Source organism: Emydura macquarii, unplaced genomic scaffold, assembly GCF_026122565.2.
Source record: "Emydura macquarii macquarii isolate MOO-44397 ecotype Brisbane River unplaced genomic scaffold, CSIRO-AGI_Emac_v2 contig_480, whole genome shotgun sequence".
Classification (NCBI taxonomy): domain Eukaryota; kingdom Metazoa; phylum Chordata; order Testudines; family Chelidae; genus Emydura; species Emydura macquarii.
The window spans coordinates 10,815,539-10,837,806 of NW_027130617.1; the positions used below are offsets into that span (position 1 = coordinate 10,815,539).

General features: G+C 37.3%; 1 protein-coding gene across 6 annotated transcripts in view; it reads left to right on the top strand.

The window, feature by feature from the left end:
• Positions 1-19,596, top strand: part of ZNF644 (zinc finger protein 644) — a 78,022-nt gene extending 58,426 nt beyond the window's left edge. For 3 of the 6 annotated variants that reach the window (XM_067538497.1, XM_067538496.1, XM_067538495.1), the window contains 5 exons: positions 1,043-4,086; positions 4,286-4,891; positions 7,416-7,538; positions 17,277-17,379; positions 17,992-19,596. In XM_067538497.1, the coding sequence (XP_067394598.1) occupies positions 1,074-4,086; positions 4,286-4,891; positions 7,416-7,538; positions 17,277-17,379; positions 17,992-18,184 (4,038 nt within the window). In that variant the 5' untranslated portion in view covers positions 1,043-1,073 and the 3' untranslated portion in view covers positions 18,185-19,596. Of the gene's footprint in view, positions 1-1,042; positions 4,087-4,285; positions 4,892-7,415; positions 7,539-13,872; positions 15,780-17,276; positions 17,380-17,991 lie in introns of those variants that run through there. The other 3 variants (XM_067538500.1, XM_067538498.1, XM_067538499.1) reach the window with 3 other exon arrangements.
• Positions 19,597-22,268: the final 2,672 nt, after the last annotated feature.

The following is a 22,268-nucleotide window of genomic DNA, read 5'->3' on the forward strand; positions in this document are numbered from 1 at the left end:
TTTCCGATAATGCATGTTCATTGAAACGATTCTAGCATAGTTGTCCTGGAAGCTTTTATTCATTTCCAACTGTAGTTTTATTTCTGTAACCACTAATGTGTAGGTTAAATTTTTTTAACTGGGAGATTAAATACTGTATAAATAGATAGATAGCGTGGTGAGAGGAAGAAATCAAACTAGCAGAGATCCTTTTTTCTTTGTTTGTTTTTTATTACCTGCAAATATCCTCCTCATTGAGCACTGGTGCTCTTTGTTTTAAAATTGATTTTGATTTAATTAGGATCTAACCATAGAAAACTATACACTGAACATAATAGAAAATTTCTGTAAATGACAGGTGCAAAGCTAATGAAGTTTGTAAGATGTGCAAACTCAACAGATATGGAACAAGGTATTTAGGCCCTGATTCTGCAACCACTTTACTACTGTGTAAAATTAAGAGTGCGTTTGTAAGATAGCGGCCATAAAAGCTCTGCTGGTGATAAGATGCACAAGCCAATTACTTCCAGTTTCCACCAGACTTTTCCTTCTAAACAAATACAAACTGTAGGACATTAGAAGGGGGGAAATGGTGTTAAGGCTGCAAGATGAGGTTGTAGCACTTTTGGAAATTTCACAAGCTAAAGTTACTGTCTGCCACATTGCAAATATATAGTATTTGCTATTTCTTTTCCTTGGAAAATGTTAATGTAAATGTATATCATAAAGTATATAGGCTGTGTAATGTGGCTAAGTTAATATTGTTATCTCAGACTTAACTTTTTGAACTTTGTTTGTTTTTAATGCTTGATTTTTCAACCTTAACATTGCATAAATGGGGAAGGGGCGCACTGAATTCATTTTATATTTCTAGTTAATTTAGGAAACCGTCTGCCCTGAATCTCCTAAATGAAAAGACTGAACTGTTTTTAACATATTCAAAATGATTTTTCAGCTTCAGACAATCATAATATAGTATATCATTGCAGAAATATCAATTTAAAACTGCCTTTATCAGCTATTTCTGTGAATGTCTAACTACTGTATTTCTTTTTATTTTTAGTATAAATGTGCTTAATAGACAGACCAGCAATATGGATGATTCAAAGATAAATACTGAGATTACTGGTGCTAAAGAAGGACTCCTAGATGACAGCAATTTCATCACTGAGGAAAAAAGTGGCATTCCTAAACCACAAGAGAGTGAAACATCATTTCAGAAAAACAATACATTGACTGTGCCGGAAGAGCTGTCAAGGGACCGGTCCGAAAAAGCCTTAAGTGGAGGCCAGAAGTCTCTATTTATACATACTGGTGCTCCTACTGTTTCTACCGAAAACTTTATCTTGCCTAAAGGAACTGCTGTTAATGGACCAGTTTCACACTCCACCTTAACTAAAACTTCCATTATGAATAAAGGCAGTGTTTCATTAACCACTGGACAACCTGTGGGTCATACAGATTCCTGCTCAACTTTGCCGGTAGTGCATGATCTTCAGCTGCCCACAATGAGTACAACACAGAAATCAAGTCAACACCAAGTTTTATTTTTGTTACCTGATATAGTACATGCTAAGAACCTGACTCATTCCATTAAAAATCTACCTACCTCTGCTTCAGTTGGTTGTGATACACAGAAATCTATAGGAAATAGTGTGAAATCAGATAGCACTTTAATGAGCCAAGTAGAAGTGTGTGAGGATAGCAAAAGTTTACTAGTAGAAGATGATTGTGTCAATACATTAACAGGAATTTCCTCAGGTACAGGTGGTTTCAGATCAGGAAATGATACAAACTGGGATCCACAAAAAGAGTTCATACAGTTTCTTATGACAAATGAAGAAACAATAGAGAAGTCTCCAGTTCACTGTAAGGTAGGTCTAGAGAAAAAGAGAAAAAGAAAAATGGATGTTAGCAAGATAACACGTTATACAGAGGACTGTTTTAATGATACAGATTATATTCCCAGTAAATCAAAATTACTAGATGTTGACTATTTAGAGCAGAGTGAGGACCTACAAGTAGTAGAACCACAAAAATATGCATTAACAAAAGTGAAGCCTGAATCAACAGATGAGGAGTTGGAAGCTGTTGATGCCATCCAACAATTGATTTATAGTCCCACTAACAAATGTGCAGAAGATACTTCTCCTGTTCACACTAGCACTTTCCTTTCTAGTACTTTACAAAACAAATGTGAACAGAATGATTCAGAATCACCATCTACTTTTAGTACTGATGAGCCATCATTTTATCCTTGTACAAAGTGCAATGTGAATTTTAGGGAGAAGAAACATCTGCATAGGCATATGATGTATCATTTGGATGGGAACAGTCACTTCCGTCATCTCAATGTCCCAAGGCCCTATGCATGTAGGGAATGTGGACGGACATTTCGAGATCGTAATTCACTTCTTAAACATATGATAATTCACCAGGAAAGAAGGCAGAAACTGATGGAAGAAATCCGTGAGTTGAAAGAACTTCAGGATGAGGGTAGGAGTGCACGATTACAGTGTCCACAGTGTGTATTTGGTACCAATTGTCCCAAAACATTTGTGCAACATGCTAAAACCCATGAAAAGGATAAAAGATATTACTGTTGTGAGGAGTGCAATTTCATGGCTGTGACAGAAAATGAACTGGAATGCCACAGAGGGGTTGCTCATGGAGCAGTAGTGAAGTGTTCGATTATCAGTAGTGATATGTCCCAGAGAAAAACACAGAAAAAGACTTCAGTGAAAGATCCATATATAGGGTCATCAAAAAAGTCAACCACATACATGTGCAAGATGTGTCCATTTACTACATCAGCCAGAAGCATTTTAAAAAAACACATGGAATACTTGCATCCAACATCATGCATTGATCAGTTCGGTAGCCATCTTAGATTAGAAAAAAGGAAAAGTAGCATAATTGAAGAACCTTTAAATTTTGGTAGCAGAACTAAACAATTGATCAAACAATCATCTACGTTTCCAAAGAATTCTGTTTTAAAGCAAGATGTAAAAAGATCGTTTGACTCAGCTTCACAATCCAGTAACTTTGCGAAACTTCACAAGAGACCCCACAGGATACAGAAGGCTCGGAAAAGCGTTTCACAGTCAGCTGTAAGTGTGTGCAATCAAAACTCTACAAACAAGACTATTTTGATTAAAAATAGCATTGACCAAAAACCTAAATATTTCCATCAAGCAGCAAAACAAAAAGCTAGTATCAAAACAAGCAGTAATTATTTATATAGACACAAATATGAAAACTACAGGATGATTAAAAAATCTAGTGATCCTTATCCTTTACATTTTAAAAAGGAAGAGTCCAGTTCTGTTAGTTCTTTACGTTTATTTTCATCATCAAATAGTCCCCATAATAATTGTTTTATCATGGATTCTCATAATCTTGATTCCAAAAGGCCAGAAGGCTATAAAGACCATAGGCGTGTAGCTGTAAAAAGAGTGGTTAAAGAGTCTAAGAGGGAAGGCTCTGTTACAGGAGATGATTTGGATTGCTATCCAGATTTTCTACATAAAATGACTGTTGTTGTTTTACAGAAACTTAACTCTGCTGAAAAAAAAGACAGCTATGAAACGGAGGATGAAAGTTCATGGGATAATGTTGAACTATGTGATTACACTACACAGTCTATGGAGGATGAATCTTACAGTGATATTAATCAGGATCATGTAAACCTATTCCCTTTATTCAAAGGTAAAATGGAGGATCAAGAAACTGGTGATAAATCCTCTCTTCATTATGAGCAGAATGATGGTTTTTATTTTGAATATTATGAAGATGCAGAGAGTAGTAATTTTCTGCATGAATTACATGAGCCTCAAAATTTAGAAAATGTAGGAACGGCATTGCCAAAGCATAATTCAGTTTTCCATTGGACTGATTTATCACTTGAGAAGAAGTCCTGCCCATACTGTCCAGCAACATTTGAAACAGGAGTTGGATTGTCTAATCATGTCCGTGGGCATCTTCACAGAGCTGGATTAAGCTATGAAGCCCGCCATGTGGTTTCACCGGAGCAGATAGCGACAAGTGACAAAATGCAGCATTTCAAAAGAACTGGAACAGGAACCCCTGTTAAGCGAGTTAGAAAAGGTACAGTTTCTTAATTTGAGTGTGCAGTACGGGGTAGGGTAGGATATACGGGTCTGTTAATCATTAAAGAGGGTAAATTGTGTTTTCTTGCCTTCAAGTTTTTTTCCTTGTAGTTGTGATTAAAAGTTTATAGAGTTATATACAGATAAGGTGGTAAAAATGTTTGGAAAATTGATAAATCATTATTTTTTCTTTTTAGCTATTGAGAAATCTGAAACTTCTTCTGAACACACATGCCAGCTCTGTGGAGGTTGGTTTGATACTAAAATTGGATTGTCTAATCATGTGCGAGGACACCTGAAAAGGCTTGGCAAAACCAAGTGGGATGCACACAAGTCTCCAATCTGCGTTCTAAATGAGATGATGCAAAATGAAGAAAAATATGAAAAAATCCTAAAGGCATTGAACAGTCGCCGTATTATTCCCAGACCATTTGTCGCTCAGAAACTTGCATCTAATGATGACTTTTTATCTCAAAATGTTATACCTCTTGAAGCATACCGTAATGGCCTAAAGACTGAAGATATATCAGTGTCTGCATCGGAGGAAGACGGTCTGAGTTTCCTAAATGAATGTGATGAAACAAAACCAGTACTACACGATGAAAAAAAAAATCAGTCTCTTACACTGATAGAACTTCTGAAAAATAAAAGGTTAGGAGAAGAAAGGAATCCTGATATCTCTCCTCAAAAGATCCATAATCAAACTGCAAGAAAGAGGTTTGTTCAGAAATGTGTTCTTCCGTTAAATGAAGACAGTCCATTGATGTATCAGCCACAAAGAATGGACTTGACTATGCAGTCAGGTAAGAGGCTGTTTATAGCTGTCTAACCATTCTTCCAAAGAATTTTTTCATTTCTTAGGAAAGGTATTTCAGTGTAGAATATTTTTCTTAGAACACAGTTAATTTAACTCTTGTTTCCTTTGCAAAGCACTGAGTAGAGAAAGAGAATGCAATCAACTTCTCATGTAACTTGCCCAACGTTAGTATTAATCAGCAGTGAATTCTTTTGCACAGAACATAATTCTTTTACAGCATGTGATTGGGATGTGATTTAAAAGGGAATAAGCAAAAGTTTAGACCAAAGCACAATCTTTGATAGCAAAATATCCTGTTCCTCAACAAAAACAGTTGAAGTAGCTGGGAGCCAACCTTAGACCTCTCTGAGACTAATCCAACTTGTGCAGAAGCAGCATTTACCCAAGCTGACAGAACTATTCTCAGTGTTATAAAGGCATACTATTTCAAAACTATGAACAACTATTGAATAATTTCAACATTTTAGGCAAACATGCTTCTTCAGCATAAATTAATGCATGTTTGTTGTATAATGGTGGCTGATGTGGAAAACTGCTGTTCTCCTTTTAGCCCTGTCTACCCTGGGAGAAGAACTGTGCTAGTTACAGCTCTGTTTGAACATAGTGGTTGCCAGCACAATCCCTGACTGTTGCGGGAAGAAATTTTTCCCCCCCTGAGAAATGTGTTAGTAAAACAATTCTGTAATATTTGGCTACTTCCTAGATAGTCTCTAACCCAGTTTTAGAATGATGTTCTTAACACAGCTCTTGCAAAAATCTGTTTCCACTGGTCAGGGAAACTCTACTAATATCCTTTGATAATGTGTTCCTGTAAACAGAATTATAGCTAATATGTTTCTGCTCCTAGTTTGGACACCGCTTTCTGGCACTACAATATCCTAGATACTGAAGTATAGGATCTTATTTTATTCCTGTAACAATTTTTGTTTTGCTCGTTCTCTTGTCAGTATTCCAGTGCCGTATAGCAAATCTGGCAGTGCTCAATGCTTGTTCACCTGTATTTTTGCCTTTTTAAAAAATATCTTGCCTGTGCAGTAAAACCTGTCTTACGTGACCACACAATTGTCTGACAGAAATCAATTTCTTAACAAAGGTGGCTTTCTAATTTTCCTCACAAAGTTGGAACTGAATTATATTCAGTACATTTGGATATTTTTGGTGGTCCCTTAAAACAGGAAGTTTTCTCATAAGGGAAGGGTCTCTTTGACAGATTTCACTATATTTGGGAAAACATGCTGAATGAAGTATAGCTTCTCAAACTTGACACTGTGTATAGCTTTATATTTAATACATTTACTTCTGAATGTTAGGTGGTATCTATTTAGCTGTATTGAAAAATCAAGTGAAAATGAACATATACTTGCATAATACTAATAGTTATAAACAAAACCCTTAGGCTAGCTATGGCTAAGGTAATAGAATTTGACCACTAACTCACTATGACCATTGAGTTTAAAAGAAAAGAAAATCTCTGTAACCATAAATTGCTTATCAAGCAAAAATTAAGTTATTCCAAATATATTTAATACAATTTCAGTTAAAAAAATTGTCTACTAACCAGATATTCTCATTCTGTAATTTGCCGGAAAAGCAGTTTTTCTTCTGTGGGCTACTGGATAATAGGATTCTTTCTATCCTGCAAACAGAAGTTTCCCCACCATAATAGCTGTAGACATTTTAAACTAACATACTGCAAGTTTTCTATAATATTAGACTTCATTGACCAAGATAATGTATTTTTGACAAAGGGAAGGGAAGCACTTTGATGTGGTATCACAGTAAATTTGAGAAGAAACCAATTATAATGGTTTCTTTTGGTAAGTAAGGAGTTTAGTATTGTTTCACTATGTTTTCTTTCCTGTGATAACTAAGATGTTAGTTTGTTGATCATTTATTTAGCACAAAGATTTTAGCAAAAAACTTCAAATCATTAACTTTCATTATTGATTGCGCATCCAAAGTAATGAACATAAAATGCACTGAATAAAATGTTTTGTCTAACAGCTGTTCAGTGGTGTGTTTTACCACCTTTTCTCCCAGCCTTCATCAGCAGCCTAATTTAGTATTGAGCCTTTTACAGTCTTGTGGGTAAAACACTTTAATTACCACTTTGTCAACTAGACTTTTTAATTCTCTTTATTGGGAATGTTGCAGGCTTTGAAACTTCTCAACAGAATTGTGCTATTCAAATCACAGGATTGTATTTTGGGGTTAGGAAATGATCTGCATACTGTGGAGATCTGCAGGAAAGTGATAATAGGTGTTAAATCCAGAGAAGCTTGGGGGTTCAAGGTTTTACCCCCCTTTTCTTTCAAAATAACATGGTTTGGCTCTAAACGCTACATGCAAAACTAATAATGGTTAATTTGGATCCTTCTGATATACTAAACGATTGCATCAATGCAGTGAATATATTTTAAACATCTTTATTACAGAAAATTTTTTACAACGCTTTGAGAATTTCATTTTTTGAAGAGAGAACTGGATTATAGTTTTCTTTTGAATGATAGGTATGCCTGTGAAGCTTAGAACGTGTGTGCATTGCAATACGACGTTTACAAGTGCTGTTAGTCTGTCCAACCACTTACGCGCTTATGCACGAAAGAAGAGTGCTGGACTTTTGACTGGGACAGGTATGTTTTGTTACAGATGTAAAAGCAAGTTTGTGTATGATGCATTTTCCTCATCAGACTGCACAAACTTATATGTGAATCCAAATGAATTTTGACGCTTTCTCTGGTAAACAAGTTGAATTAAGAGATTGAACTGCAGCAACTTGTAAACATATAGGTGTTGCTGTTGTCCATTTTTCATGTTTGTTTTTCATTCTTACTCATTTTGATCCAGCATTTCAGGTATGTAAACAAAGCTGCAAGCTGAGCAAATTTCATTCTTCACCCCAAAATAAAAATAGCTATTTGTTTCTTATGAAAGGGACTTGACAGCTTTAAAAAATCATGCCTGTCCAAACACTTTTTACCTACTTACTATTATAAGTAACCATTAAGAGTACTACAGTTGAAATACATGAGTAGAAAATAGCTAATTTTTCAGTCTGCATCTGACAGCACTTTGTGTATAGCCAGTTTCACAGTTTTCTCTGTTTGTGTTGGTGGTTCACAAAGCCAAAATAATTTGGTAGTGGAATTAGGGGGTGAGTGTAGTCCTGTCTGACACTACTTTTAACTCATTCATATTACAATAAGATAGATTACCATTTTATGTTGTGATCTGGAATAATATCTCAGGCCCTGATTCTGCAGCTGTGTGTCTGCAGGCAAATCCCTGTAGCCACATGAAGTATCACTGAAGTCAGTGTCATCTGACTGTGTATGGTCTACAGTAGGAGGCGGAATGAGAGTTGGGGAGCAGAAGGGGAAGATGTCAAGGCAATTGGGAGGTGGAGAGCCTGGAATAGACATACTAGGTAACTGGGAAGGGCGGCAGTCTATCAGTACGTAAAGAAGAAACAAGCATAGGAAGTCTACATTCTGCTTTGGTGAAAGTAGTGTTCCATTTTATTAGCCATAAATCTTTCTAGTTATATGAAGTACAAGTTATGTATAAAGGAGGAGTGTCAAAGTTTGCGAAGAGGGCCAAGATACATTTTTAATTCTCGTCTGCAAGCAGAATCTATGAAGGTTGTGTCATGTGTTACCCTTGATTCACAGTGGATCTCCCACTGATAGCAATGGGAGGTTTGAACCAAGACTGTGTGTGGATGATAGAATATGGCTCTTACATAATAATTAACTTTGCCGTTAAGGTTACTGTTTGCAGTATCACTTAATGGGGAAAAGATAATGCACTGGCCCGCTTTGTTACCATCACTGCTGTTTTTGAGATTTTTACTCTCTTTGCTAGTGCATTTATTCAGTTTAGTTATGATAATTGTGCAAGATAGGTGCACAGTTGCATAGTAAGTTATTGGAAATTATTGCTCTTAAAAGTTAACAGAGGAGGCAGTGTGGCCTACTGTATAGAGCACTGGTCTGGAACCCAGGAGAGCTGAATTTGGTAACCTTGCGGAGGTCATACTGTGACTGTTTCCCAATCTGTAAAACAGAGATAATATTAAAGTTGTAAAGTCCTTTGAGATTACTTATGAAAAGTGCGATATAAAAGCTAGGTGTATTATTATTATTGCGTATTATATAATACACCTCTGAGATTGAGGGCAATTCATGTTTTTTAGAGCTGTTTCAAGCTGTCTGCAAACTTTCAAAGATAATTCTGTATGAGTTTTTCTTCATTTACATCTGCCCATTTGGAAGTTTTTCTTCTCCTCTGGAAGAGCTAGAAACTTAATTTTTAACTGCAGAATTTGAATCTGGTCACAGACAGCAGATAAATACATTAAGCCAGCCAAAGGAAGTCCATGGGGTAGGTGTCTCAAAAATGATGTATAGGAGGATTAAATTATGTTAGAATACATAATCACTATGTAATATTACTTTCATCCCCAGTGACTTATACTAGAACTCTGCTAGCTTACACTAATGACTGGGAGACTCTTTGCAAATTAGCGAGCTTTGTCAATTGGCAAGCGAATAAACAAAGCAAAGATAATGGATCACAAAATGTACTTTGAAAATAGTGGTTTTAATTATTTGATAATTCATAGTGTATCAGTAAATGTACTGTACTAGAATACATTTTGTAGGCTAAGATCTTAGTGATATAACACCACACTACAAGCACTCTGCTCTTACGCCTTTGCTGAGAAGTGAGGAAGAGATGGCTCTACGTGAGGGCCGGTATTGGTGAGGATCTCCCATATTAGGAAGATCCCAGTTCTTGTTAGATGAGGATCATTATACATTAGAGAAATTATGAGATGGGATCTTCAACCCCGAAATTCATTGACCTTGGCTTCTAAACTGTGTGGAGGAATTGAGTATCTAGTAATTTTTCTGATTTTAAAAAAGCCCTCAACTTACTCTTTTAATTCTGTACATTTTTTTAAAGAAATACTAGTCACAGAGAAATTCTTTTAGTTCAGTACTTGTCCCAGCTTCTTGCTCTAATTACATAATTGTATGCATGTATGATTGCTGTAATTCTTATGTGATGTGGCAATTGCTATAGGAACTGTTTATACTTTGCTAGTCAATAAAAGAAATAGAATCATCTATGCAAGTCACTGAAGCAGAAATGAAGGCTTTCCCAGGGCTGCATTAGTTTAAGTTCCCTTCTTTTAGGCAATTAATTTTTTCCCCACTACTTTGACTGTATTTTCAGTATTAACTATTACAACATTACTTTTCTAGTAGATTCCATGCTTTTTCAGAACCAGTAACTTCCAGGGTATGTAATCAAATTTTGCATGCTAACAAAATACAGGAGTGTTATATCATCATTTGTTATGGTTTAACAAGGAAAAAAAATGAAATGTAGCTGCCAATATTTGAAAAATAGTTCAAGGAACAAATTTTAAGCAAGGGCAAGATTCGTTAGGCCATTGGCAATGGTAAGTTTAGTTTGTAATTACGAACCCAATTTATACATGCAGGTTCCCAACATAGGTCCACTGTTCACTGTAACTGAATGCATAAATGACCAGTTAGGTGCATTTGTGTGCATAGTTACTCAATTTGCTTGTGAAATTCCACATCTAACTTTGGAAGTCTGGTTCCAGAACTTAATGCAAGTTTCCAGGCTGTACAACATGGGTTTGCACAATGCAATATGGTAATTGTTATAATCCTTCATGCCCAATAGATGCTAGTTTTCTTCCTCCTACCTATTTTGGTGAAAGATTTAGTGGATTGCTGTCCAATTCTGGTGTTTTGCGGAGCAGATGAGACATTTGTTTTTTCACCCTGTCACTTTAACGACAGATCCCCTCCACCATCTTGCTCCCCTTGGTTTTTCCTCCTAAGGTGTTGTATTCCAGAGTCCCCCATTTTTCTCTCTTTGACCTTCCCAGTTTTCTCTTTGTCCCCTGAGATTCTTTGATCTCTTTTGCTCTGTGGCATTTCCCCCTTTCTTTTCTCTTTCCCCCCTCCACTCCCCTTCCTTTTGCTCCACTGTAAATAAGGATCCATGTGTTTTTTTCTGTTACTGCTCCCTGCTGTGCTGCTGCAGTGAGGCACAAAACAAGGGAAGTGACCTTGGAGTAGGAGGAGGAGCAAGAAATACAGCTCAGAAGTCTTTATTCTGCAGTCTTATATCCATAATTGATCAAACTGCAGACCTTAAGAAAATGTATTAATATCTTCATGAATACACAATAAAGTTCCCTGGTGCAAAAATTACTATAGATAAAAATATTTTGATGTATAGTTGAACCCTACAAATTTTCATTAATGACTGGGAGAGACATTGCTAACGACTGAATGTGGCCAATTAGCAAGTAAGCAAACAAATACAATTAAAGGATAACATATATCACTTAATTGTAGTGTCACCTGAGTTTAGTATACTAGTAAATGTTCTGTAGCAAAAACAATGACGTCCTAGTAAGAACAAACCTTGCTTCAGCACTTGAAATAGAATGGATTAGCAGAAAGCACAAATTTTAAGACCTAGTATAGTTGCATACTTATTTCACAGCCTGGGAATTTCATTGGACCAAAAGACATGCAACAAAGAACTTCTAGTTACAATTTTCAACATAATCCATGCTGCTTCCCACTCATATTGGACATACATTGTAATTTGCCATGTCCATGAGACTGGGGTCCTTCCTGTCATGCTGTCACTGTGCTGTAAAATTGTATATATGCAGCCTGTTTACATAGTGTGTATGCTCTTCTAAATAGTGCATTCTCAACAGAACTTGAGATCCTCAGAGTGATCTTCCCAAAGATTTTCAATTATCTTCTATTTTAAATTGGTTGTTTCTCTACTCTGCCATGGTGAATCAAAGCTTTTGATGAGCAGTGAATCCAGTCAGTCACACACAGCTTTCAGAAGCAGCAACTAAGCAGACAGCGGGTAGTCAAGGTTGAAGGGAAAAGGTTTCATTCAGAGAGACTCGTATACTGAATATATTGCTCATGAAAGGTGATAGTTGACAGCTGTGTAGGCTGAAACCCTCTATCCACAACATGGGCATAACATAGATAGTGGCAGTCAGAGCTTCCCTATGCTTTGACAATGTGCCTCAACCCTAATCTTAAGGATTCCATGAGGCTAGATGGGGTTCAGTTGTCTTGGTCTCTTTGCTGAGTTTTAGTGAGCCTGCTGTTTGTGGGAGTGATACTTTGTCATGTGGAAACTGTCCATTAGGAACTGGACCAAAACCACCAGACAGATGTTATTAAATACCGTTTTGGTTATAACATGGGCTGGGTTGGACAGGTGACCCAGGCGTGAGACTGTGTTATTCTTAAATTGGTGCTGTTTGTTTTAATATCATATCAATAAAGTATATGAGCACCAAAAGTGTTTGTGCACACATGGCTTTATTTTAAATGAGCTTGCTACTACTGCGTTTTAGCAATTTAACGACAAGTTTTGCAGTTGCTTGTATACCAGTCTGTTTGGAGAGTGAATCATCTGAATTTTGATCAGAAGCATCAGTCAAATTCTACCAAAAGTTTTGGTCTTACCTTCTCTCCTACAGATATCTTTCTGCTTAGCTGGCAGTGACCCAAAAGCATATTCATGCTAGCTTGTGCCTTAAAAGTAAAGAAATGTACTCTAGGTCAAAACACCACAAGAAAAGGGGGCAAATGTATCTAGTGAAATGCTACTTCAACTCACAGCCAGTTTTAACATTTGAATTGCTTGCAAATTTGTTTCTTAAATCTGTTATTGTTGTTGCTTCATGTGGACTGATCCTTATGTTCCAGCCTTAGTCCTGTTGCCCTATCTGAGAGGGGCTGCATTCACTGGAAGTCTTGTGCTGAGTTCTTCTCAGTTCTGTGTTTTATAGTTCCTCTATCTAGAGCCTGTGTACTAGACACATCAGAAAAATCCTTGCCCATTCTCTTCTTCCTTCCCTTTACACCCTGTAAAATCCTTTGTCTGGCTATTGGAAAGTCACCTCTCTTGGTGCATTGTGCCAGACTATTTTACTGAGTTAGGGTTCAGTTGAGTGTGGGATGGTCAAGGAGTTTTTTTTCTCAGACGCTTACACATCAGTGTCCTAGAATTGCTAGCCTTCAGGAACCCTTTGTTAGAAAAGCTATGGTTAGGACACAAGTGATGGTATAGCCTCCCTGAAACACTGGCGTATTTGCCTGAGAGAAGAGTCAAATTTCTTGATGGAGATGAGGAGAATCTAATCTTGAAGTCTGTCTGTATCCAGGGAAATCTGATCTAAGAGAATCTGAGCCACAAAGCATTATCTCACAAGAGTGACATCTTTCTGTGTTTTGGAGCCTGCTGTCCATATAGGGCTGCCACTTTGTAGACCTTTTTCACATTCTTTAATATCATTGATTTTGGAACTGCTAACTGATCTCAGAAGGAACTTGCTTGGATGCCTTCACAATCTAATGGAGCTGTGGTCTGTTTCCTCCAGTTTCCCTCCATGTGGTGGTGTTTTGCAAGATCCACAGAAGCAAAGCCATTGCTGTAGCAATCATTTCCATCTGGACAGATGGATCTCCCTTTATGCTAATAATTCTCTGCAGGCACACTGGTACCCAGGCTTGAGGGACCCTATCTCTTTCAAAAGGCTCTTCTACAGAGATAAGGATGGCCATAAATTTCAGTGCCTTCCAGGCAAAATGCAAAACCCGCTTTGACCAAGATGTCCATCAGTAATATTAGATTTAAAAAGGGGGGGAGGGGAGTACAAAATGAATTAAGTCAAATTCCTACTGACTGATGGGAAGAGAGATTATATCTCTGTGCACACTCCATAATTGTGGAAGGTGTTCAGGTGCTGCATTTATGATGGTTACATAAGAACCTATATGGATAGATGAGGCTGAAAAAGGATCTTTGTCTTGTGCCGATGAGGAGACACAAGGTGATGAAACTAAAGATTTCTGCTCCTCTAATTCTTTCCAGACATAACATCAAGGCCAGAATATTCAGAGGCTGCCCCAGAAACTAGCTTCTGACTGAGTACCAAGATGTTCCCTCAGCCTCTTATCGTCTTATTGTTGTGGAAAGAGAGTAAGAGAAAGGACATTGAGAGACATCTGCCAACTTGCTGATCCCTTTTATTGAAGCATTATCTAGAAAAATGACTAAGACCAATAGAAAGCTCACTGACACTTCAGAGGCTTGAGGGGAGGAGAGAACTAAATTCAGACTCCACATGGGTACAAAACAGGTATCTGAATAGGCTTATTTGCACAAAAGATGATGCCTTCTATTAGCAGATGAGGCCCAATGGTGTTCTCTCAGCAAGTGAAGGGATCTGAACACTAAAGGTGCTTACAGCAAGGACTTTGCCAAGACCCTCTTGGAGAAAGTGCAGGATGTGATCAAGGGAACAGGAATTGGCCTTAACTGCTTTTTGTCAACATCAAAAGAACATGTTCCATTTTCTGTAACGGAAAGAAGAACATATCTTCCAAGCTTTAGGAGAGTATGAATTACACAGGAGTGGAAGCCATTAAATTGGTGGCTTGACATTTCCCATACCACTGGCACCATATCTTCGGGGAGGATCATAGGACATGGGACTGGAAGGCACCTCCCGAATCATTGAGTCAAGTCCCCAGCTATTGCAGACACCTCGTTATATAATCCCAGTCACAAATTTATCAGATTCCATCTTAAAACTAGTTGGGATGTTCGTCCCCCCTGCTCCACTAAAGAGCTTTGAGAGCCTCCAGTGAAAGGTGCTCCAAGTACAAAGTACTAATTTCTTCTGTTGGACAGAATCAGGGATGAAAACAAGGCCTCTAAAAATAAGTTTGGCCCACTGGATTAAAACCTGTAGATCAAGATATCTGTTCATCTGAAGGGATCCCCTACTTCCCAGAGTATTCACCTACGATAGAAGCAAAATGCAAAGGTGCAGTGTAATGCTCTATCCTTTCTTTTAATTGGTATAAATGCCTAAGCAGAGGAGGTTTTGAATGCTAAGAGTAGTTGTCTTTGCGTCATTATCCTTGTGTTAGAGTAGACAAATCCTTGACTGGTATGTCAGAGAATGCAAACATTAGGATTTTACATCGTAATGTTTCTGCACCTCAGAAACGCCAGTCTGGAACAGGGATTCTCAAACTTTGCAACAGTGAGCCTCCCTAAGCGAAGAGAGAAAACAGTTGCATCTCTCCACTGTTTACTTGACAACACAAAACTGAAAATCCTATACTTTGCAAGAATACAAGTAATAAGGTAGAAGAGTTTTGATCAGTATAGTTATGAGTATCAAAAATATTAATTTTATTGCATAAATTACCTTTCATGCTATCTCTCAGTTGTGTTTAAAAAAAAAGCACAAACTGCAGTGGCTAAAATAAAACTGCACAAACATTTTAGGAAATCATAACACCATTGACTATAGGACACCACCTCAGCTTCCCTGAGCTCATGGGTCCTGGGCTCACAGGCAGGGAACAGCGCCTCCTGTTGAGTGTAGGCAGCCCAGCAGGTGGCAGTGGCAGGGTCCATGAAGGTCAGAGCATGGCAGCCAGAGGTCCACCAGCACTGTGAATTCCATATAGGTCCGGTGCAGCAGGAGGTCCATCAAGGTATTGAGCTGGGCCACTGCTGGCTAGGACCAGCTGGTTACTACTAGCTGCACTGATGCCATGGGGGGGTGATGTCACCCCAGACAGGAAACACGCAGGATCCTGGTACCCCACTGCCACAGGGGCTCCATGCCCATGGTGGCTCCTCCCTGTCACAAGCAGCCAGGGATGGAGGAGTGGCAGTGCCAAGAGCCTCAATAGAGCTAAGAGCCTGCTTCACACAAGGGCTGCTGTCATGATGGGGGCACCAGCTGGAAATGAACAGCTGCAGCAGATTGGAAAGAGAACCCTGCTGCTATCTTACTGTGTCCAGCCCCGCTGCCCGGGGACGAGCAGCAAATGGAGGGGATATTGCAGGGCGGGGATGGAGGGGAGCCTCTGGGATATGGCAAGGCTGGGCTGGGTGGAAGGGGATGGCAGGGGGCCCCTGGGATACTGCGGAGGTGCTTCAGCCAAATTGGCGCACATGGGGAGATGGAGGAGCCCCAGCTGAGCAGAGCACAGGGGGAAGATGGCAGGGATGCAAGGCCCTGTGTTACTGGAGGGAAGAGGGGGAATCAGGAGAATCCCTGGGCTGCTGCAGGCAGGAATAAGTTGGAGAGCAGAGCACTGAGTCGAGCAGGGGAGCCCCTGCAAGTTGCTTCCCTGGGTATACACTGACACCTGGCTGGCTCCCATCCCAGCACTGCCCCTGGGACGGAGTTCTGGCTTCCTCTGCCCTGCCCCCAGGCCAGTGCTTAACTTGTAAAGAAAGAGGTGCTGGGGTTCAAGCAATTTTTTTTACTTTCATAAATGACACGCCAAAAACCCAGAGGTGCTGGGGCTATGAACTGCCAAGTGTAGAGCCCTGGCACAAATGAAGCATTGCCCCTGGCAGAACAGAGCTCTTTGTTTCAAATTTCAGTTCCCTCTGCCTCTCAAAAACTCAGCCCCCTCTTAATCCTAATTAAATCCACATGCTAATATGCATCAGTGGTAATTACGCTGTACCTTCCTGCATAGTTCAAACACCCGATAAGACAGTGATTCAGCAAGTGCCTCTCTGCATCTCTCTGCATTGTCATAGTCTGCCAACCTATTACAAGGGATGCATGATCACTGTTCTTACTCCTTTTAACCATTGAATAGACGGAAATGTTAAGGAAGTTTCATCTACAAGTCCCAGAGACAGGACAGGACCAAAACTTTTGCTTCTGTTTGGCGCTTGTATTATGTATTCCTCACTATTGTAGCAGATGTACACAAGATTGCCTGGCAGACAGAAATTCTCATTCATGTTCTGGATTTAAATCAAATTAGCTTGAATATGCTAACATTTTGAAGCTGTAACTATGTATTTTTATGATGTAGTTTGAACCATAGTAATCAACGAATCTTCTAAGACTGAAAAAATTTTAAGAATGAAAGGGAATTTCAAACTGTCATTGGGTAATTCCAGATAATTCTACAATAACAGTTACTAGTGCTTGCTGGAACTAAAATGTATCTAGCTTAATGCTTGTCCTTTGGTTTTTAGAAGAGAACAATAAGATAAACAAAAAATAAGAAAAGAATATATTTGCTTGTTTGTGAATCATTATTTAGAGTTTGATGGGCAATTGAAAGTTTTGGCATTTAGATTGTAATTTAACATGGCATAGTAAGAGACAATCAATGGCTTTTTTGGCATTGTTATAAATGAAGGTTTGTTAAATATTTCTATTTGGTTTAGGACTAGTAATTGTTCACTTTTATATATGGAAAATGTTCTTCCTTCCTTCTTAGCCTTAGACTGTAAGCAAAAAAAGTCAAGATCAAGATCTGGAAGCAAGAAAAAAATGCTGCCATTACCTCATAGTGCTGATGAAGTTTACATACTCCGATGCAGGTATATGCAGGATTTTTATAATTGGTTCATTGAAATTACATGTGTTTGGGTTTTTTGTTTTTTGTTTTTTTAAGAAAAGGTTATAAATAGTGGCTGTTAAGAATATTCAGAAGTGTATCTTGTAACTGCATTTGATTTAAAAAGTTAACATTGAGCAAAACAAAGAACTAAGTTTAATATAACAATTTTAACCTAAACAAAAGAGAAACTGAAACAGTTTTACATTTTAGAATAGATTTTTTTCCTCTCCTGGCTGAAAATGTGTTTTCCATGTTTCATATTTGAGCAGTATTCTTCCCCTGCACAAAACAAACAAAAGCCTATTAATGGAAATGGGCCATTAAGTAGAGCATTACAAATGTGAAGGTATAGTTCATAGTATAAACCTTTTAAGCTTTTGTTTATATGTTCATAGTCATTTGAAACAGTTATCAAGTATTGTTGAATTAACCAAGAAACAATTAGGGTTTTCATCTAAAAAAATATTCAAATGAGCTTTTAGGAGAAAAGTTTACTTTTGTCAAATTTTCAACCCTTAGCAATATTGTCTGACTTGCACTTCGTTGAATGCTAATATATCTTCTTGATGGAATGATTTTAAAATTTGCACAGGTTTTGTGGTCTGGTCTTTCGAGGACCATTGTCTGTTCAGGAAGACTGGATAAAGCACTTGCAGAGACACATCGTCAATGCAAATCTTCCACGGACTGGGGCTGGCATGGTTGAAGTCACATCACTATTTAAAAAGCCTGCTTCAATTACTGAAACTTCGTTTTCTTTACTGATGGCAGAAGCAGCGTCATAGAACAAGGAAACATTTTAAATTTGAATTGGATGTAAATTTGAAATACTTTGTCATTTTTTAAAAAATATTGCTACACTAAATTATGTTTATAAATCCTAAAGCCAGAGAAGTAGGAAAGTGAATTATAGTAACATCAAAACAAATTGAGTACTTAACAGTTACAGTAAGTAGTCTTTATATTTTATATAGAGTGGAAGATGTGTTTTTAAGGTTTACTATGTTTTTGTCAGTTACTGTGTCCACTATCAATACAAGATCATTACATGTAAGCAGCCATTTTTTAAATTGTTGCACATGGGTACTTATAGACAGATTTTATTAAAAACAAACCATGCCCTCTGCAGTGTTACCAGAATCAAGACTCTGTTTATTCCAAAACAAAAACAAAAAACACTTGCATAGTAAAATAAGATGATATATTTTATTTGTATGTATGTAGTGTTTTGTATAATAACAAGAACCGCTAATACAACTTACTCAACTTAGGGCATTAAATATCATGTACTTCATAGTTCAAGAGACTGTTTCATTCAAATAGGGCAATTAGTACTATTCTATCTAGGTGTGTAAGTGTTTTTTTAAATCACATGAGGCTTTTTTGTACTAAAAAGTGGAGGGAAACTTGTTTAAACAAATATTTCTAAGAGAAATATGTACATAGTACTGGAAATTATTTGTGGTAAGGAAGTATTCTTTACTTCAGTTGCATTTCTCACTGACAATAAGTGGTGCATCCATGCTACCTCCTACTTTGTCAACAAAGATGGTATTATTACCCTTTACGTTTTTGTATCATAGTAGATTCAAATCTAACTTTCTTTATTGCAAAGCATCTTTTTGTTAAGTTTGTTTCCTTATGATGTTTTACTTAAAGTCTAACTTGCTTACAGAACAGTTTGCCTCTCTACTACTTTATTTAACACTGTAGAAATGTACTAATAAGAATTGCTCACTACACGGTTTAGGACTAGACTTTTCATTTATAATACTGTTTAAAATTTTTTTGATCATTTTAACAATTTTGAACACAGATTGAAATGTTTCTACATATGAAGAGAATGTTTACAATTTACATTTTAGAACTTGTTTTGGATGTGATTATATGTATAAAAACTGTGTAACACTATGCTCATGCTAAGGACCTACTTACGGAATTACCGAAATAAATGTGCTGTGAGGATGGAAAATATGGTGCAGGTGTCTTGGTCATGATAAATTGTGTTTGTTCATTTAAACTGTCATCAAAAGTGATTTCATTTTTAAATCAGTAAATCAAATTCCTCTACAAATCAGTTTTGTATGCAAGTAGCATTTCATTTTATTCATGTAGGGTAACTAATACAGTAGTTAAATCAAGAATATGCATTGATATTTTCTTTACTTGTAAATAAAGTTAAAAGCAGTTAAAACAAGGAGTATTTTGGTAGAGTATATACATACCTCACTGCCAGTGAAATTGCTTTCCTATGGTATATCTCCTTACCAGAAAAATCTCTAAATAAAAAGGTTTAAAGAAAATCTTAAATGTCTATAATGTGAAGCATTTCTTATTTGCATTATGCATGAAATGACAGTTCATGACAAGTTGATTTGTCTTGCTTGAAATTAGAATTTCCTCATTAGTGATCCTGAGTAAAATACAGTTATTCACAACAGAATATGATTTGTTCGCAGAAGCATTACATTTGATTGGTGTAAATGTCAGGATGGTTTGTTTTCTTTAATAAAGCTCAAATAATCTCCATACTAGGGCTTGCTAATATCTTGCAAAAGTAGCTTTCTGTATGTCTGGGCTAATGTCATTAGAGAGGCATTGTAATGTATTCTTAGTGTAACTCTCTGCGGATGACGTTTTAACATGTCCGATCATATTGTTACCTTTCTGAATCAAAAATACACCTGAAAATATTTAAAGGATTTTTGGCTGTGGGAAACATTTTAGAAATAGGAAACTGAAATATATTGATGTATAGTACAAAAACATCCTACTATAATTTTGTAGGGCTTCTCTTATTATTTAAAAAGAGTGCTGCCTCCTGATATTTTTAGGATGAGAGGAAAATCTCATAGCAATACTCCTGAGCATTTCCTTGCATGCTTTTGGTTTGATGTACTAAAACTGCATTTAATCTTGATTTTTTTATATATATCTGATCATAAAACTAAGTGTCTATCATCACTTAGGAACTGACCTTATATATTGTGTAGCACACAGGTAGACTGCTGTGTCCATGCAAGGCTCCGTCTACATCAGTTGGGCTTTGCTTGGATGCAGACAGTGCATATCAGGGCCTTAGTCTTGGTCTGCATAGGAGCTGGTTTCAGTTGTGGATACTGAAAAATAACCAGATGTTTGCAAGCAACCTGTGGGATTTTGAACTCTTGTGGTGGAAAGCTTGCTTTGTAAGTGAAGATGGAGGATTAGAAACAAAGTGCTGGAGAAACAGATGTAAATTAGATAAGAGCAATGAAATTGCTTTGAAAGTTCATGTTTTAATAGGCTGTTTTCACAAAAAAGATGTTAACCAGTTAACCATACTCTGTGGCTGGTTAACTGATGGATAATTCAGTGAAGCTACACTGATATTTATCTAACATTGCTAAATATGCTGATAAAGTAAAGCCATAACATGCAGAATTTAGCAGTAGTAGAAAATCTAAAGAGGGTTTTCAACAAGATAAATAATGTGAATTTTATTAATTTGATTCAAACCAAGCAGTGTGTAATAGTAACACTGAGTGAATTACCTTTATGAAATAGCTTCACTTGTAAGGTTAAGTTTGAAGAGCATATGGGTCTTGTCCTGTAATACTTGAAGGAGGAGCGCTGTAATTTCCAGGATCCGACTCTTAATTTTTGAGCAAATGGACTGTTTGATATGGCTAGAATTCTGCATAGTGTGAGCCAGAGCTGCACAATTATTCAGATGCACATTTGCTGCTAATCTGTGTCTGTCTCAAAATGTGGGATCTTGCTGTGCTTGTCTTGGACTCCTACCAATATATTTTTTTTTAAATATAGGCAAATTTTAGCACTCTTTGACTAGCTAAAGTCATTGCACTTGGGACCTACGTTGGATTTGAAATTAATTCTCTAAAGGCTGCTTATTAAATTATCTATCCCTAGGTCTTTTTAAAAATGACCCTACTTGACATAAGGTGTTAGGATTTCTCTACTTGCCTAGTTTGTGCTGCTGGGAGTCTAGAACCATCAGCATTTACTGTCAGATTCCATAAATCCCAGTTTCCAGTGCTATGGAGCGAATTAAAAATCTGATAGAGCAGACTTAGTTAAATCACTCGTCCTTTTTCATTTTAAAGAGAAGTCTAAAATTTTCAAACCTGTGCAGCTAATTCCATATTTAGGCATCTGAATAAGTGGTCTGATTTTTCAGACGTGCTTAGCATTCACAGCCCATACCGCTCGCACTGACTTCAGCGCTTCCATTGACTCAGCATATCTATGCCCACTTCCTTGGGTTCTGAAATGTGGATTTTTACCCTTAGTGCTAGGCATCCCGTTTGAAAAATTTGATCTAGTGTTTGGCCTTTCATTTTATTTATAGCCATTACTGGTTACTGTACTTTAATATTAATTGAGAACCAGCTGGGTTCCCATGCCTTGACCTCTCTGTTGAGACCACCAGAAAGAATGCCAGTTGTGATGGATTGTTTTTATATTACAGACGCTTTTCCACTAGGAATGAAAGGAGATGACTGACTTACAATAAATCATTCTGACTAGTTTATCCATGTTTAACAATGTTGTTTTGTGGCCAAATTAAAAGACCATGTTCAGCCTGAACTGATGAGGCTGATTTTTTTTTTTTTTCTTTTGGTGAAAAGCATTTATTGGATTTTTTTTAAAGTAAAATATATAATTTGTAGAAGAGGGATTAAAGCTGTCCAAAAAGTTGGAAAGAACTGACAGGAAAAGCAAAGGAAGGGTTGGTGCATAGTGTTTGGTGACGTGCAAGACAGTTTTAAAGTGGATAATGGTGGATCATTTATCATGTGTTCAAGCAATAAGGATGATCGGCCTGATTTTTCAGAGGTGCCACCTTCAAATTTCATGGACTTCCAT